The following is a 19,306-nucleotide window of genomic DNA, read 5'->3' on the forward strand; positions in this document are numbered from 1 at the left end:
GGGTAAAAATGCAACGGGCATTATAATAGTAGAGTAATGCTACAATTACAACCTATTTTACAATATTTTTACAAATCATTGACGTGGCAAATTCTTATTAATTCTAATATGGGTCCACCACTAACATCACATTTATGTTTACCAATAGTTATTTGAAAATTACTAAAGTCATATCAGTAATTTGTAAAACTATTATAAATTAGTTTGTGTCCGTAGCATTGCTCATAACAGTAATGAAATTTAAATTATTTTGAGGGTGGAAGAATGAAGAGTGAACGCGGGATGCGGAGGCCATCTTAAATTGTGGGTGCTGTTTTCCATTCGTTTCTGAGACGTAAATGTAACGGACTTACCGTTGCATCTCTGCGCCTCCAATCCCCAAACAGTGAACACACACACACACCTCTTTCTGTCTGTACATCAACGCATCCTAAAACCATACATTATATTACCTAACATCATCATCATCTGCACCTTGTCCCAGAAATCAAACAAACAATTCTCTCTCTTGAATCAAAGCAACTAAATTAACATTTTCTTAAAATGATGGTCTCGTGAGATTTTAGCCCCATCCCCATTTAGCAGTGGGCCAAGAAGGTATGTATGGTTCTTCTATCTAGATTCACAATTTTTTTCTTTTAATTTTTATTTTTGGCTAAATATATTATTAAAAAAAAAAAAAAAAGTCTGATCTGATTACTTTTTTCATATTAATCTATGACATTTATACATGAACATTATCTTTTTTTTTGTATTTAGAATTGAGTTTGTGATTGGCTTTTTATCGGATTTGATGATTGTAGGAACTTGGATTTGATTTCTTGGCCCTCCAAAGTTTAAATACATACATATAATTTAGCTGCTCTTTTCTGTTCAATGGGGATATCATCTGACAATGTTCACGGACTTGTTTTGGCCGTTTCATCAAGCGTTTTCATTGGGACTAGTTTTATAATCAAGAAGAAAGGTCTTAAAAAGGCAGGAACTACAGGAACCAGAGCAGGTTCTCCTTTTATTTTTATTTTTATTACCCCAAAAATTAAATTTAAATATATATATATATATATATATTTATGTGTAAATTTTGCTATTTTTTTCACTTATAACTACCATTTGTACTGACTATTGAATCAATACTGTTGTTGTTTTAGAGTAATTAGATTATTAGTTGATAAGTATTACTGAATGCTTGGCTCTAAAATAATCAGGATCGGGAGGGTATTCGTACTTGTCTGAACCTTGGTGGTGGGCTGGAATGTTAACTAGTAAGTAATTCTTATACTTGTATTTCAATGAACCTTGTGTAATTTTCACTTTTGGAACAGAAATGAAGTTTATGTTTTTATTTTTTATTTTTTAAAATTTATTTCTTGGGTATTCTGTTGTTATTTTTGACTATTGAGTTATGCTCCTTCAGTCCCATTTTATCTATTCACTCTTCCATTTCGGGATGTCCTAAAATATTTGTCCATTTTGAAAAGTTAATGCACACAATATTCATAGCCAATGAGCTTTAGATCAAATTGCACCTCATCCCCTAATTAGAGCAAGGTGGAGAGTGAGGTTGTGGGTTTAAAACGAACCAAGTGCATGAATAATTTACTAATTTACCAATTAAAAAAATATATATCGACCTACCTTTTTCTTTTCTTTTTTGGGAACTAGCTAACCTACCATCTATTTTATTTGAAAGTTTATACTCATTTACCTTTTGTTTTATTTGTATTTCAATTGAGAAGGATAATTTTGGAAATGGTAACCTTTTATTTCAAAGACGATTCATATGCTTTTTCTTTGAGAAGAGATTCTCTAGGATAGCAAAATAAAATAGGATGGGGGGATTAATTAAATATCATATTTTGGATAAGCCATTCACATGGTTCTTCACTTCTTTGTAGTATTCACTGTAATCTTTTCTCTTCTGTGTTGAAGCTTACAAGCCAATTTATTTCATGAAAGTGTTTGAAATTTGATCAATTCTTCCCTCTCTCGGAGTAAGGATTTTTTTATTATTATTTTGTAATTTTAATTTTAATTTTTTAAGGAAACTAGTAATCATTAAAACCTTTTGCACTTTAAGAGTATGAAGGAAGCTAGTAATCTTTAAAACCTTTTATACTAGTATGAATATGAATACCAAACAAATTTGCAATTTTATATTAGAAGGCATTCTTAATGATGTAACATTAGGACATGAAGCTAGAAAGAGCTGAATGGTGAACAGAGACAGAGTTAAGTGTATCTGATCTCAAGTGGTTGAGATGTAGGTTTCATCTTGCTATTTCATCCTTTTTATTGCAACAGTTTCAAAGATGTAAGTATTTTATACTCTTTTGAGTCCTAGTTAGCATCTCAAGCTTTTGAATCCAAGAACTAGAATTGCCTATAGTATGATGCGATACTCAAGCTGTAGTCTACACTCAAGCTTAGTCTTTTGATTCAAGGTTAGTTTTTGTCTTAAAATTGTGCAAAGGCTTTGGGAAGAAATGAGCTTGCTTTCATGCAAAAAGTAATTTAGTACTTTTTGAGCAACTTCATTATATCAATTAATAGAGTTGAAACATTCTCGTTGAAGTTTTATAAGGTATTTCGGTTGAACCTTAAAAGACTTTCCTACATTTCTCCCCAGTTGGGTAGTAGTGACATTTTACTGAAGTTTGCAACATATGCTCATTCATTTTAGTTACTCTTTTTGCCTGACACTAGATGTCTGTTTCACTGACCATACAACATTGACATATTCAGAAGTCAAGAAATAAATAATCTACAGTGAAACTTTGCTCGAAACCTTTTTGTTGAGGATCAATGTGAAGAGATTATTATTTTTTTCTTTGAAGGTAAAAAAAATATTATTGAAATGGGACTATGTTGTGAAAATAAATACAAAGTGGCCTAACGAATTTCAATGGGAAAAATTTCTACATACAAAAGACCACTCATAAAGAGAACTAATGAAAGATGCTTGCAATTGAGATGACGTGCACTCCACATCTTCAAAAATATGCTAATTTCATTCCCTCCATATAGTCCACATCAAAGATGAAGGAATTAGATTCCACATATCCAAATTTGGTCCACAACATTGCCACCTATATAATAAATCAAGAACTTTCTCCAGTAAAACCAACTGAACCCCAAACATCCTAAAAAGAAAGCTTCATAACTCAAAATTCATGCTACAGGGAATCAAGAGGTGATCCATCTACAACAGCACATACAACAGCAGCTCACCATAGAAAATCCTTTCTTGATGAGATTCTCATAGGTAGGGGTGTCCAAGCCACCTAGAAACCTGACCCACCCGCCACATTTGTTTGAATCCAAACCGCCTGCTTCCCTAACCAACCCATGGACTCCCCTATTCATAAGTGAGAATTTTTCCCCAAGCCACACAGAAAGAAACTCTTTGAGGGGTGAGTAGATTATGAAGTTTGGTTTAGGAATAGAAGCTTGCTGATCTTATTTTCTTTTATTTTTTGATAAGTAAGAAGAGAATATTATTAATAAAAGAGTAGCAAGAAAAACACAAAGGGTTTACGGTAGTGAACAAAGGAAAAAAAAACTAAAAAAACAGGAGCAACCCCTAATCTATTCTAATAGATGAAAGAAAACCCAAAAGGGTAGAACAATCCAAATAACCCCAACATCTAGACCAATCAAAGAGTGTCCGCTGGCAATACTCTAATAAATGAACAACAGTTTTCTCCTTATCCTCAAAAGACCGTCAATTCCGTTCAGCCCAAATAGTCCACATTAAACAACCTAGAACCAAATCCCAAATATCAGAGCTATGCTTCCCAAGCCAATGATACCAACAAAATAATAAGTCCACAACTGAACCTAGCATGACCCATTCGATCCCAAACAACCGAAACATATGCATCCACAAAGAATGAGCTATCGGACAGAAAAGTAACAGGTGATCCACAAACTCCGCATTGCTACAGCACAAACAACAACGATTTGCTAAAGGGCAACCACGGAGCATAAGATTATCCAAAGTTAGAATCTGACCATGGGCTGCAGTCCATGTAAAAAAAGCCACCATTTTAGGAACCTTAACTTTCCAAATTCCTTTCCAAGGGAAGGTGGAAGGATCTGCATTACGAATCTTAAGATAAAAGGACTGAGTATCGAACTTCCCACTGCCATTAAGGTCCCAACAAAGTCTGTCACAACCTCCACCCCTAGGAATTCGGGTTTGGATGAAATGAGGAAAGGAATAGGAATCCGCCAACTCCCAATCATTGAATTCCCTCTGAAATCTTATTTTCATAAGCATTGAATAAGAGGTCAAGGTCTTATCAAAAAAAAGAAAAGAATAAGAGGTCAAGGTGGCACATATGATCTCTTACCCTTCTTTAATATCAAAAGGATAAGGAAAAATAGGTTTCAAGGTAAGAAGAAATATTGTAGTCAAATATATGCTTTAAATCATTTTGTCCTTGATCTTTTGATGGTGTACTTTGCAGCAAGGCAGTTAGGGATTTGTTTCTAGTGGCCATTCCTCATTTTGTGGAATAAGAGAGAAATAGCAAACAGGGTTTTGATAAAACCCTGTTCTATCTTTTGAATGAGAAGAATTGCAATGTCCAATGTTTGGATTGGCATTAGAATGATACTTGTGAGGGAATTTATGATCTGCTATAGACATTATGATGCTGTGTATACTTACGGTTATTTTACTTTTGCCCCTCCTTTTACGATGAATTTGGGGGGGCGGGTTAGTCTTGATGAGCTCTAATATTTGAAATTGACTTTTGGTAGGGGGGGGGGGGGGGTTTCAGAACTCAGGAATACAACCTAGATCAGGATCATTTTTTTTGCTTTGAAATGGACCATTGTGAAGATTGGTATTAATTTCAGGAATCTAGAGAATATGGTGCCATTTCATTTAGAATCAGTTACCATTCCGTATTTCATAAAGATTTTAAATGACATAGAACCATGTAAAACTTTAGATTTCTAAAATGTAAATCTTCATCATGCAATGGCTGCTATCTATTTCAAAGTGAATGGAAAGGATTTTTTTTTTCCATAATGGAAGAGCTATTATTCCTTTTGAATAGCTACTCACTTATTTCATAATATCTTTTCCAATTTACCAAAATCACCTCTTCCTCAACCAACATATAGCTATAATAGTTTATTTTATTTGAGTCTCCTTTCATGGTAGTTCTATTCAGAACCTCTCTCTCTCTCTCACTCTACTTTACATTTGACACATGCCTTTTAGCTTCTTCTCTGCCTCCCCATAACTGAAAATTGAAAAAGTCATTCATTCCTTGTACATGTTCAGTGTTCTATTTGAATGTTACCACCACCAAAAAGATGATAGGAATAGTTACTCCATGGAAAATTCCTTATATTCTAGTAATACTGATTCATAGTCCTTTCATAATCACCATTCTAATGTACCAAAAATACCCTAAGAATACAGGTGCAGTATGTTACCCTGAAGTGCAAGGGCAGTGTAAGGGAACGAGGAAAAATTAAAGATAGACATTACGTGCTCTTACTGTGAGCTGACGAGTATTATTGAACCAGCTGGACTAGCGTTGCATAAAAGGTTTGAGTGTAGGTTTGGTCTTGTATGATTGGATACTGCTTTAGGAAGTCTCAATCTTCTTCCTTTTTGTTGTATTTTCTTACCTTATGAACTTTAGATTACAAATTATAATGTAGTAATACACTATGGTATACCTGATTCTTTCTTATTTCTTTAATAAGATTTTTTCAATTAAAAGAAAATGTTTACTATAGGATTGTAATAGACTGTAAAAGTGCACTGGCTTAGGTGATATAATAGCTCTTTTATTATAAGGTTCTGGTATGCTATCTAAAATGATGCTGGCTATGAAAAAGCCATCACCCAGGGTTTGTATGTCTGTACTACAGTCCACAACATTAGGATCTTCTTTTGAATGACACTACAAAATCATATAATTTGGGTTCAAGTAATGTTTTTCCTGTTACATTTTAGTGTTTGGGTCCTTGAGGAAATTATTTCTTTAGATTTGATGCATTTTAGTGATGATTTGTTATTCTTTTACAGTGATTGTTGGGGAGATAGCAAATTTCGCTGCTTATGCATATGCTCCTGCAATTCTTGTAACTCCCTTGGGAGCTTTAAGTATTATCTTCAGGTATGTTTATGATAGCATTGTATTCAGTGAATTCAACAGCCTTTTGATTCTTTTTATATCTTATTATATTATGTGTCTGTTTTCTGTGCAACCGCCCATTCTTTGTGGGTCTGTGCATGCATATAACTAAGAAAATGTCTCTAATCAGTGCAGTGCTAGCTCATTTTATTTTGGAGGAGAAATTGCATATCTTTGGTGTGCTTGGATGTGTTCTCTGTGTGGTTGGCTCGACAACTATTGTTTTGCATGCTCCTCAAGAGAGAAATATACATTCTGTTAAGGAAGTGTGGCAACTAGCTACAGAGCCAGGTATTTGAGAAGTTATAATTTAGTTGCCCAGTTTCTATATTGTCTGATTCCCCTCCTCCCTCCCCACCCCACCACCCCACCCAAAAAAAAAAAAAAACCCTAAATGACTTTTAGGAAGTATATAAATATTCATATTTCTGCTTGGTTTCTGGTGGTGGCTTTTTAATCAAAAGGAAGATCTTAAGCTTCTTTTTGCTATTCTTGATTTAATGGACCAGGAAATCAGTCTGACTTGTATTTATTAAAAAGTGGTAGGACCTATGTATACGAGCCTTGAAAATCAATATTTTTTTATTGATTAATGTTGGAGATGTTGATTTATAATAAACTACATTGGAATAAAATTCTGTGTTACTAGTATGTATATGGTATTGCTAGATGTAAAATGTTATTCAGTTGATGAGTCTAGCTCAAATAAAATGGTATTACGTAATAATTTGGAGAATGTGTATCATCTGATGTATGACAGCTGTGGATTGACTAAACAAACAATAATTTTTTGTTATCAACAGGATTCATTGTCTATGCTTGCATAGTTGTGCTTCTGGCTGCTGTCCTCATGTTTCGGTATGTACCGCGCTATGGGCAAACCCATATGGTGGTCTACATTGGAATTTGTTCTCTCATGGGCTCTCTTACGGTCTGTTTATTCTCTTTTGAAGTTTTTACATGCTATAACATTGATTCTACTTCCTGTAGTTCTAATGTTCTTACTTTTCATCCATAGGTTATGAGTGTGAAAGCACTAGGGATTGGTTTGAAGCTTACATTTTCTGGAATGAATCAATTTATTTACTTCCAGACATGGTTTTTCACGGTGGTTGTAGCAGTGTGTTGTCTTCTGCAGATCAACTACTTAAACAAGGTAAACTTTCAACCTTTTTAATTTCGAAGCATATACAACTGATCTTGATGTTGTCTTGGCTATATATTATATAACACTCTCTTTGTTTTATTAAGAAATAATGCCTGATTGCCAAAACCTGATATTAGCTGTCATCTGTCTGCTCCTCCCATTTGCTTTCTTTTGATACTTCTGATATTGTGAATTATACTAATATATGAAACATGCAAGTCAGGTAAAAGTCTTTTTTGTGTGTTTGGTGTATAAGTTATGAAACACCAAGATTTCTCTGCAAGAAATGGTTAGTCAAACACCATTTTTCCCTTTTACTTTTTTTTTTTCATAGGTCAACATAGCCTAAAAGACTTTTTTTTTCCTGAGTAGCCTAAAAGACATTCAACTTGCAAATTTGTAGTCAATGAACTCTACCTCAAATGGCAACTCCTCCCCTCGTATGGAAAACTGCTGAGTTGTGCACTATCCAAATCATAAAAAATATAGCCGGGTTCATGAGGAAATATCCTTAAAGATAGAGGTAGCCCCTATTGATGAAAAGATGAGGGAGAGTCACTTGAGTTGACTTGGTCATTATTAGAGGAGAGTGATTAATGCACCTGTAAGAAAGAGTGAGTTATCCAAGTTGAGGGAATGAAAAAATGAATAGAAAGACTAAAAATAACATTAGTAGAAGTAATAAAAAAATGACATATCAATTAGGGAAGTAAAAGAGAGTTTAACTTCAGGTAAAGTAGAAAGAAGGAAACGAATACATGTAAGCCAACTATAACTAATCTATTGAGGTCCCATAGCCGGTCCCAAAAATTTGGGACTAAGGTTTTGTTGTTATTGTACACCATCTGCATCTATGCTCAGGATATCTGGAAATCATCCATATGTCTCTATGGGATATGGAATCTGCAATGAATATGCTCCCATGGATGCAGTTGCATATCTTAGCGATTTGTTAGCCATCGTTGAGATTTTTTATCACATTAAATAAGCCCACTTTATCCACCCTTTCCTCAAAGTTGCATCCCACATATTGAAAAAAATAAAATAAAATAAAATCAATTTTTGTTTGAAACTTTGAATGGTGTTCAATGCTCTTGGTTTAAGAATTTACTTATTGGGTTTTCTTAATGCCATTTTCAGGTATCTTTTTTCTGAAAAATGTGGTGGGTGGATTTATGTGTCCCTGTTGTTCCCAACTAGATACTTTAGAATCTACTTTCAGATAAAACAGCTAAACAACTGTCAATTAAGGACATCACACCTTAGGATTCCTTATCTCTCTCTCTCTCTAGACCAAAATGCTAAAACATATTGTAGTGTATGAAGGACCTGCACCCTGCATAGGAGAATCAGAAAGATTTATTTTTATAGGTAATTACACACACCCACCCACTAGGTTTTGAACCCATGACTTTACACCCTCCACCTTACTCACACAATGGGAGGAGGTTCCATTTAAGCTAGGGCTCTTTGGCAAATAAGAAAGATAATCTTTTGTTTTAGATTCCCCCCCCCCCCCTCTTTTCTTTAATTCTGACCTTGTATTCCATTTTCCTAGTGTACAATAGTAGTGAATTAATAGCTTGATAGTATGATAAATAGTTTTTGGCACAATTTGAGGGCAATATAGCTATTTGGAGCTTTGTGTCACATTGCATAATCTAGTGTATTTGGCAAGAGCATGATGCTAGAAGCTTTGATGGATGTGAACGGTCTATTCTCGAGATTAAGTCTTTTTTCTTTTATAATTTCCTCAAGTGGAGTTTAAATTTACAAACATATTCATGTTTTTCCCTTCCTAATTTGTTTGATCATTGTAATTTGGGATCTTGATTGTTTTGTGCCCATGGTACATCCCCAGTTTACTTGGGATTGCTTTGTTTTTAAATAAATTCTTTCAGTACTTGTATTACAAAAATAAATAAATCATTGATGAGAGAGAGAGATTAGTTTTGAATTGCTGCATGATTTATCAAAAAAAAAAAAAAATTCTTCACTCTATGATCAAGTTTATAGCAATGGTTCTTCCCAAAATAAAGCAGCACTTGATTACATGTGATGATGTTTATCTTTTTCCAAATGAGATGGAGATCAGTGTTATGTTCAATTCCATTATTTTGTCCTAGATTCTTAGTAATCAACTCCTATAAGTTGTATGGCATAAATGCCTTCCTTCATGTTTTGTGATTTGGTATAGCTAAGCTGACCCAAATTTCATGATAGTTGCTGAGATCAGGAATTTGAAGATATCTTATTTACATGTTAAGTACATATGTTGTAAACCATTTTAAATAGAAATATTTAACACTGAACTACGCATTTTTTATCATTCCATTTTGTGTTGTATGGTTGGGTGGGGTTTTTGTATTTGGCTGTTAGGCAGGACAAAGGACTGGGTAAGTTGTGTAACTTGCTTAAAGGATCAGGAATTTTAATATTTTCTGAACAAAGGCATTGTGAGTCTATCATGCATTTGGTGTACTGGGTAAGCTGTGTAACTTGCTTATGGTTCATGTTCAAAGATATCCTTCTAGGGTTTAATTTGATATGGTTCTAACTTGGTTAATTTGTTTTTGTCCCAATTATATGTTGGCTGGGATTATTCTCAGGTTGTCACTCTTCTAAATGAAATTTTACATTACTAAGTACGCAAAAATTGGAAAATTTATTATTTTGTGCCTGATGTTCAATCTTTAGTCTATTTAAAGCTTCTCTAATTCTGAATCAGGAGAATGTTTAATCTTAATCAGATGCCATCTTTGCAGGCCCTGGATACCTTCAACACTGCTGTCGTATCTCCAGTTTACTATGTCATGTTTACATCTCTCACCATTCTTGCCAGCATGATTATGTTTAAGGTGATTTTAAAAAAATAAATTAATAAATTAAAATAAATAAAAAAAAGAATTGATCATGTTTATGGCGATTCAATACATTCCATTCATTTATGTTTTGAACTTTATGCTTCTTTACCTCAAAAGAATCCTGTTGTCCTTAGATGATATAAAATCTCAGAATGCATCTGGTAATTTTGTAGAAAAAAACTGGTGCCACTATGGTTTTGTTCGATGTATGATGGTCAAAATTTATTATCCAGATAGTGGTCCTCATGATTTATAACCATAATTAGTACTAATCATATAAAATTTCTCTGGCTTTAGATTTGGTCAATGATTACATGTAAATATAATAAGTCATACAGATAATACCCAAAATAAGAAAAAGAAGAACGACATTCCTGTATTCACTTTACATGATTACATCCAAGCACAGGGAACCCTTAAAATGCAACATTCTTGTATTCTGCCAAATTGTTGTTGCCAATTACTGTCATGCAAGTTATTCAATCTTTGAACCCCAAGGGGTTGATCTAATGGTTTATAAGGCCTCATGAAACCCACAAGGTCCTGGGTTCAAAACCCCTAACCAGAATCTTGGAGCCACCTCAAGGATTCCTCCATGTAATTACATAGTGTTTGTGGGACTTGGGGGGGGGGGGGGGGGGGGGGTGGGCGCTCACACACTTGGGGGAATAGTCAGGTGCTCGAAAAGTTCTAGATAACCTTGTTAGCAAAAAAATGAGAGTTTCTATCTGTCTTTATTTAAGCATGCATGATTAAAACTTCATTTCTAATACTTTTTCTGCTCCCTGTGTACCTGGGTAACTGTTTTCTTTTTCTGTATCTCTTTTTTATTTATTGATAAAAAAAAATTTACATTGGAGAAACTTTAATGCAGATGTGTTAGGGGAAAAGAAGGTTATACTGTAATTCATGCTCAAATGGAGGTTCCTTCTTCTATAAGAATGAGTGGAAAGTGAGATTATAAGTTAAAAACCTATTGGGTTTGTGTGACATGGACTAATAAAAAAAAATATATAGAAACATTTGAAAAAGTTTGGAAGTTTTTGTCAATGATTTTGCAATATTTAGAGTATTGATGGTAATGGATTTTTCTTTCACTCAATGTGAAGTTGATCAATAGTTGGACACGCAAGCGTGTGCACTCGCACACAGACACACATATAAATAATATTTTACTATTCTTACTTTGGCCAATGAACTCTTGCTCAACTAGCACCTCCTCACCTTGTAAGTGCCAGGTGTGTAACTTACCAATAATTTAAAAAAAAAAAAAAAAATTGTTATTACTCTGATTTCTCCTCTGTTTTGTTACGATTACAGGATTGGGACTCACAAAATGCATCACAAATTGCAACTGAGTTGTGTGGCTTTGTCACAATATTATCAGGGACATTTCTCCTTCATAAAACCAAGGATATGGGTAATATTACACCTATGGAACCCCCTGTTTTTTCAAGCCCAAGCCACCGCAGTTCAAATTCTGGATAAAAACATTTTTTGTTTTCAATTCAAGCAGCCCACGGACATCTTTCGGCTGTATCCCCTTGGCAAAAGGTATTTGAAATTGAAAGAAGCTTGATGTCATGCAGAGAAGGGAAAATCAGGGGACAAGCTTTTAGTAGAAGATACTTCTTAGTTGTAAAGCTTGTGACATGGCAACGTTGGTTTTTGGGGGGAAATGAGGGGAGGGAAAAAGAGAGGGGGGGGGGGGGAAGGAAAAGGAAAATATAATTTTTGTGAAGATTTGCATGTTTTCTTAAAAATTTTAGGGATTCTACCATAGTTACACTTAAGAGAGGAAAAAAAAAAAAAAATCATTTTTCTTTACTTTCTCTGAATAGACTTTTAGCATGTGAAAAATGTTCACCAAAGATTATAATTGTTCTGGGGTGAGCTTTTACAAAATTATACAGGTAGATCATTGGAAACTTAGAATGCAATTGTCTTTTCCATTTTACTTGACTATATGTGCGTATGTGTTTGTGCATGTCTGTACATGTAGGTATGTTATACGATTCTCAGTAACAAGAAATATTCTTTCACACTTTTTCACATCCACTATTTCTCTCTCTCTCTCTCACACACACACACACATATATAGTCAAATCTTAGAGAAAATTCAATTAGATTTTAATTGGATTCTCAATTTTGCGCCACGTGTCCCACATAATTTTTAATTTTCTACCAAGTGAATTATTGACTGTACAAATTGAAGAATCCAAATTTAATTAGATTCAAAATTAGATTTCAATTGAAGTCCAATTTTCTACTGTGTCCATCTAAGTTTTTAATTTTTGTGGCAATTGAATTATTAGGTATAAAAATCGAAGACTTTAAAAAAAAAAAAAAAACTCTAAGTTATATATATATATATATAACATAATATAATATAAAAAAATCATTAAATATTTTAGAAATGTATGGCTTAAAAAAGTATAAACTAATACCATATATAAGTTGAACCTCTTCTAAAAATATATATATATAATTGTAATTATTTTTAATTGTTCCCATGCATATGCATGATGCTACACATTAGTATCCATAATGGATGCAAGAATGTCATCATTTCAACATCAAAAAGAGGTAGTGAAAAAAGAAATGTGAAATAGTGGATGTGTGAGAATCAAAACCCTTTAAAAAACAAGGGTTGAGAAGTCCATTGGTGTATACTGCATGTATTCAGGGAGGTTTCTAGTAGTCAGGCTTATGGTCCCCTCTAAATTAAAATTTATACATTTATATAAAGCCTATCAATAGTCAAATTCATTTATCTAATAAACTTGCCCACTATAAGTAGGTTATAAGTTAGCCTGTTTAATAGATGGTTTAATAGGTATTCATGGATTTATCATCCATTTAAAATAAATATTAAATGGGTAATGAATAAAATTATCAAAATGTCCCAACTTGCCTACTATAAGTAGGTTATAAGTTGCCCGTCTAATAGATGGGTTTAATGGGTATTCATGAATTTATCATCCATTTAAAATAAATGTAAAATGGGTAATAAATAAATTATCAAAATGTCCTTATAACTTGACAAATGACCAAAATATGTTATGGGCCTCCCAAAGTAATCCAAATACCTCCTAATCTACACAAAAATGACAAAAATACCCTAGAAACCATCAGAATGACCAATCACTAAAATGATCAAATTACCCAAAAACATCTAATATGAAAGAAATACTCTAGAATCACCAAAATGATGAATATTCCTTTAGAACCACCAATATACCAAAATACTCTAGAACATCCAAAATATCCTTAAAACCACCATAATGACCTTTAGAACCACTAAAATGAATAAAATACCTTGGAATTGCCAAAATATTTTGGTTATTTAGTTTTTGTGGTGTTTTGGTTATTTTAGAAGATTTGAGAGTATTTTACCTCAAGAGGCTTTGTGAATATTTTGGAAATTAAGGTGTATGTTTAGCTATTTTGGTGGTTCCAAGTGGAGTTGTCCAAGCAACCTAGCCATTCAACCCAACCAACCAAACTAACCGGAATTGACCTGTTGCGGCCCAATCCAACGCCTCTAATAGTCAGCGCTAGGTCTTAGCCCTCAGAAACCGAATTCAACAGGTTGAGTGGCGAGTTCCCTCTTTTAAAACTCGACCCACCTGACTTGACCAAGAAACACTTCCAATCAAAACCCTTTAAAAAACAAGGGTTGAAAAAGTCCATTGGTGTATACTACATGTATTCAAGGAGGTTTCTAGTAGTCGGGCTTATGGTCCCTCTAAATTAAAATTTATACATTTGTATAAAGCCTATCAATAGTCACATTCATTTATCTAATAAACTTGTCCACTATAATATGTAACATGGGCTTAAGCCATGCTTAAAATAATAAAATATAATATAATACATGAATTGGCCCATAAATGAGGTCAGGCTCAGTTGAATCGGACTTGTAAAAAATGTTTTAAAAATGACAATTAACACCCATCTAACATTCAAAGCCATTTCTTTCTTTCTTCGAGCTCTAAGCTCAAAATCAAAATCCAAGGGTTTCTAGAATCATTGAAAGAAAGAATTAGATCATGGACAAGATGGGTGAGACTTTGAAACTGAAGGGTAGATATACCTAGCTGTGGGGATTTGATAATGGGTAAGCCAAATTGTGCTCGAATACCTTGCTGTTGAGGTTTGTCTTTGATATCTTGGGTTTGGTTTCAGAGTGAGGACTTACGTAGTGAAAACAATATCAAACATTGAAAATTATCAAACATTTAATTTGCAATGTTTGTATATTGTTTAGTTTAAAAGAATGTTTACACCTTTGCATCAGTCTCCTAAGGGTTTGTTCGTTAAGCTAATTTTTTGCTAACATATTAGATATGTAACCACAGTCGAGTCCAATGTAAAGAACCCAAGTTCCACTAGAAAATTAAAAATACATATATCATCTCGTGATCTTCTTTACGAAACCCGAGTTCCAAAAGTTGCCAGGTAACTAATATATTTTATTTTTGGACACAACTAATATATTTACAAAATTAGCTTAACAGCAAAAACTACCCGTCTCCTAAGATAGATAACAAAACACGCTAAAGTCGATGCATTGCCTGATATATCCCATTGTTTTTCTATGCATCTTCTCCCACTCTTTATGAAACATATTGCTTGACTTGACACAACTAACCTCTATAGAAACTATACAAGTCCTTACGTTAAAAGATGTCATCTGCCATTATCTTAATAATTTTTTCTGAAGTGTTTTCTTTTGTTCTCTTTTTCTTCAATTTTTTTTTTTTTTTTTTTAAAAAAAAATTGTGTTATTAAGGGCATAATAGAAATTCCAGCGTGGATAGGACACATTTAAAATTTAAAATTTTACATTTTTCATTAAAAATTTTTAATTTAATGAAATTTATTAAGGACAAAATTTAACTACAAAACTAATTGTAACCTAAAACTATAATATTATTCAATAAAATAAACATTACTGCATATTTTGAAAATCTAATCATTAAATTACATGTTTTTAGTGTAACACAAATTTAAAATTTTACATTTTCCACTAAAACATTTTAATTTAATGGAACTTATTAAGGACAAAATTTAGCTACAAAAATTATTGTAACCTAAGGCTGCAACATTACTTAATAAAATAAATATTACTGTATATTTTGAAAATTTAACTGTTAAATTGCATGTTCTTTACGCTCTTAATACACACGTCAAATTTTGCATCAATCGGATATTATTTAGAGTATAATCTATAAACTGATATATTATACATAATTTTAAACTACAAAAATTTGCAATTTAAACAATCTATTGATGATATAGCTATTAATCTTTAATTTTTTTTAAAAATTTTGCAAGCATGGAAGATATAGAAAAAGATGTAATCCAAATGCACCTCAAATAAAAAAATAAAAAAATTTGTATGGTTGTAACCTTCGGTTACAATCAATTTTATAACTAAACTCCGTCCATTTATTAATGGCAAGAGATAATTTGTATATTCCTAAGTACATTGGTAGATTTTATAACTTAGGGAAAGGAGGGATAAAATTGAGACAATATTTAAAGAGGGTGAAGCACAATTTAATCTTTAGTGGGTTCGGCATATATATGGACCTTCACAAGAAACCTCACGACAAACTTTCATCCCCAGTCAATATACTCTTCCAATCAAAGTCCCAAAAAAAAAAAAATTAAGAAATAATACATCTTGTAGGTACGATAACAAACATGAAGTATAGGATCGCATTTCTCTCAACACATGCATAGCTTGTTATTATGTCATGAGGACTCTAAGAAAGGTGGGTGCATTACTGAAAATATCAGATGAATTGTTTCATAGTTGTCATTATATCATGAGGACTCTAAGAAAGATGGGTGCACTCCTGAAAGTATCATAGGAATTGCTTCAGAAACTCTGTAGCCACCAGCCTCCCCCTTGTGTTCACTGACATTTTAAGTTCGCTTATCTCCTTATCAATATCCTGTGGAGAAGAAAGAATTTGGAAAGCTATCAACCTAAATATAACAAGAAAACATATTTGATATAACATACACGTATGCACATGTGAGTTGTATAACAAGAGTAAAACAGCATCAAAGAAAATAACAAAAACAGAACAAAAAGGAATATTTATTGTTTGACCCATATCCTGAGATAAGCAGTCCAATGGGAGCAATACTTGAAACCACAATTCACAATAAAACCCCGATATTGAGATCAGCTAAAACAGGGTGATAGTCAAAAGGAATTACTGAATAACTTTAGAATTGCTATAACTGCTATGGATGGTCCAATACTGAATAACCGAGTATCTCCTTTAGATGGAAGAAGATTTTCTTTGAAAAGTAATTTTGTCCCATCTGCTAGAGCTTGAAACTCCTAAGGGCCTGGAATATTCAGGTCCAATACATTGTTGTATAAGCAAAACAACCAACACCCTGGTAACAGTACTTTTAAGTATCACATCTTGAAAGATGGATTTAGACACCAATATATGCTCGACACTCCTAATGGCAACAAGATAAGTGATTATCAGATATTATAATTGGTCCATAGCAGGTAGCCCAAATCAGCTAATTATGAAAAGTTTTGCACCATGTATCAGACATGATTGGACTTTAAGTATGATGCTGAGGTCTAATGTCTTAAGCACAACGCTTCAGGTACAATTACTGAGGATAGATTGCAAACCATCCTCCAACACAATAACATAATGAGTAAATTGCAACACAGGCAAGCGATTGTCTTTTGTAACAACCCCGGCACACACCCCACCCACCCACCAAAAGCACCCACTAGCACCACCAACAAACCAAAACAGAAATTTCAGGATCCAAATAACTAGGCTATCTAATAACTTAGCTAATATAAGTCCAAGATTGGGCCTTGCAAACCTCCTCATATAGTTGCACATTTCTGCAGGTAAGAAGCATGGTTTTAAAAACCGAACCATTAAAAGAACCGGAAAATAAAAAGGTTCAAGGTTTTGAGGATGAACAAATAGGGTTCAACAGAAGCTCAGATTGTGATAACGTCATAAATAATTTAGTAATTAAATAATATAAAAATAGGACAAATTAAAAAATGAAAAATCTTGATTAAAAAATCTAGAGAATATAAATAATTTTCAAGTATATTTTCCCAACTATTATATTAGAGAATAATAATAGTTACGTGAACAAACAAATAATTTTGGTGTCACACAATAATTTTAAGTACATTAAATCAAAATCAACATTTATGAGTTTAATTATACATTTTCTTTCTAAAGAGGCCTAATTACAATGAAATAACATGATGGAATATAATAAATATATTAATTAAAATAAAAAATAATATGAATTTTTTATTTATTTTATTGTTTACATGTCATTTGAGTTTTTAATGTATGTAATTCATTCTTATTCACTTTAAATTTATTAGTTTCCATTCTAGTTCATCATAAAGTGCATAGTCCAGGGGTTGTCTAGCTGGACATATTAATGAGCTCTTCTCAGGCTCAAATCGGTCTAAACAATAAATGTATGATATCCAGTTCTCTATGATTAAAAAACCAGCCCTTGAGCCGTTTCCTTTTTAACTTGGTCTGACTGGGCGGTCTGGTGCGGGTTTTAAAACTACGGTAAGAAGTGCTTTGACAATAACAACAAACACTACTGCCGCAATACAGATATGCTTTCAAGAAACAATAAAGAACAACTGTAGCTTGCTCTTAATAGGAGGTAGTATCAAAGGCTCAAATATGGTGTAATTTAATAGTTAGTAGTTTGTACAATATGTATACTACATACAAAGGAATGGCTGGAATTACATTAAAGAACCAAAGCTCAGAGAGTAACTCAAGTATGGGAAAAAAATTGCTTGGCTTTGAACTTTAGGTTTTTCGTTGTTTTCTTGTTGAGGCCAGCAACCCAAGGCTAACAACAATGTACCATATTAAAACCCTTGTTTAAACAATGAGAACAGTAGAGTTAATTCATATTAAAGCTATTAATCAATATGTCAGTCAAAACAGCTGAATGGCTTCATATGCACAGCAGAAAGTAGTTACAAAATCAAGTCTTTGTTAGATGGAGTTCAGCATATTTATTGGCAGACTGTAGAATCATCTGGCCAATCCATTGAATTCCATTCAGTAGAGGTTTCTTGGCAGGTGACTCCATCCATTTAAACAACAGTCAAAATGGAAAAAGAATTTATTACCCAATCAGAACATGTCTGGAATAGTTTTCTATTTTCACACAAGTATATATGAAGAATATAGAAAAACAAATTTGAATTAAACACAAGTTATATGGCTGCATATCCTAAACAAAGAACTTCATTAAATCATTATGATAAACTTGGAGAGTTCAAGTGCTATGCGCTTAGTCAATTAACAAGAAATAATTCAGAGGAATGCATTCAACAGCCATCTCCTAGAAGGAAATCAAGTGAAAATTGAAAAGGCAAGTTATAGGGTAAAACAAATTCTTGCCTCCATGAATTGCACGATAAAGTCTATGAGTTTGTGTTTCTGCATCTCCTCACAATGGTAGTTTGTTATCAGAAAACTAATGTCATAACCCTGTAAATCGAAGCATCAACACGTATAATTAAGAAAAATAAATAATTTGAATGTCATCTGAAAAACATATTGCAAAAATAGTGCTTTGGAATACTATTAATTAGTAAAAACAACAGAAAAAAATATTTGAGACTGATAATTTCGCATTTAGTCATTTGAAGTATAGTTATAAAGACCTTTAGGCGAGTGCACACATAGCAAATCAAAGCCAATTTTTGTTCAAATGCTCTTCGATTCAGCAATAAGTGATGTAAATTGATACATCATTTGCAGAAACACATCTACAACATCAAATTTTCCACAGAGCAACCTCAGTTTGTTGAGAATTTCACATTCCCAAGAGCCTCAAGGAGATTGCAATTTATTGGGCCATAAACAAATGTATCTATTGCAAATATACTGCATCTATTCAAGGTGAAGTGAAGCTCAACTGTGTACGCACACACTAAAAAAAACATAAACATTACCTATAGGGTATTTACACCATCCTCTCACGGAACAGCTTCAAACCTAACTTGCTCCCACAATCTCAAATGTATGAAGCAGTGATTATGCTGGTTGACTGAAGGGGCCAGCAAC

The 19,306-nt window shown here is 33.1% G+C and overlaps 2 protein-coding genes across 4 annotated transcripts in view; one reads left to right on the plus strand and one right to left on the minus strand.

Moving 5' to 3' along the window:
* Positions 1-249: 249 nt before the first annotated feature.
* LOC115950768 (probable magnesium transporter NIPA2) lies at positions 250-11,863 on the plus strand. 2 transcript variants are annotated; one of them, XM_031068008.1, is made up of 9 exons: positions 250-597; positions 804-1,003; positions 1,209-1,265; positions 6,056-6,146; positions 6,295-6,455; positions 6,968-7,095; positions 7,183-7,320; positions 10,077-10,169; positions 11,496-11,863. In XM_031068008.1, the coding sequence occupies exons 2-9, from the start codon at positions 877-879 to the stop codon at positions 11,661-11,663; spliced, it is 963 nt and encodes a 320-aa protein (XP_030923868.1). In that variant the 5' UTR covers positions 250-597; positions 804-876; the 3' UTR covers positions 11,664-11,863. The 2 variants fall into 2 exon arrangements, with proteins under 2 accessions (XP_030923868.1, XP_030923867.1); XM_031068007.1 differs by having other exon boundaries at positions 10,062-10,169; positions 11,496-11,857.
* A 3,823-nt stretch (positions 11,864-15,686) lies between these two features.
* The window catches only part of LOC115994786 (actin-related protein 2/3 complex subunit 4), a 46,160-nt gene continuing 42,540 nt past the window's right edge, over positions 15,687-19,306 (minus strand). The window contains exons 7-8 of one of the 2 annotated variants that reach the window (XM_031119048.1): positions 18,638-18,727; positions 15,687-16,141 (exon numbers count right to left, since the gene is read on the minus strand). In XM_031119048.1, the coding sequence (XP_030974908.1) occupies positions 16,052-16,141; positions 18,638-18,727 (180 nt within the window). In that variant the 3' untranslated portion in view covers positions 15,687-16,051. The remainder of the gene's footprint in view (positions 16,142-18,637; positions 18,728-19,306) is intronic. The other variant, XM_031119049.1, reaches the window with a different exon arrangement.

Source organism: Quercus lobata, chromosome 6, assembly GCF_001633185.2.
Source record: "Quercus lobata isolate SW786 chromosome 6, ValleyOak3.0 Primary Assembly, whole genome shotgun sequence".
Taxonomy (NCBI): Eukaryota; Viridiplantae; Streptophyta; class Magnoliopsida; order Fagales; family Fagaceae; genus Quercus; species Quercus lobata.

Bases quoted from the DNA above. Each gene is read 5' to 3' on its own strand.
- LOC115950768 (XM_031068007.1), top strand. From the start codon at position 877: ATGGGGATATCATCTGACAATGTTCACGGACTTGTTTTGGCCGTTTCA. The intron at 1,266-6,055 runs GTAAGTAATTCT...ATTCTTTTACAG, and splicing joins GTGGGCTGGAATGTTAACTA to TGATTGTTGGGGAGATAGCA. The intron at 7,321-10,061 runs GTAAACTTTCAA...AATCTTAATCAG, and splicing joins AGATCAACTACTTAAACAAG to ATGCCATCTTTGCAGGCCCT.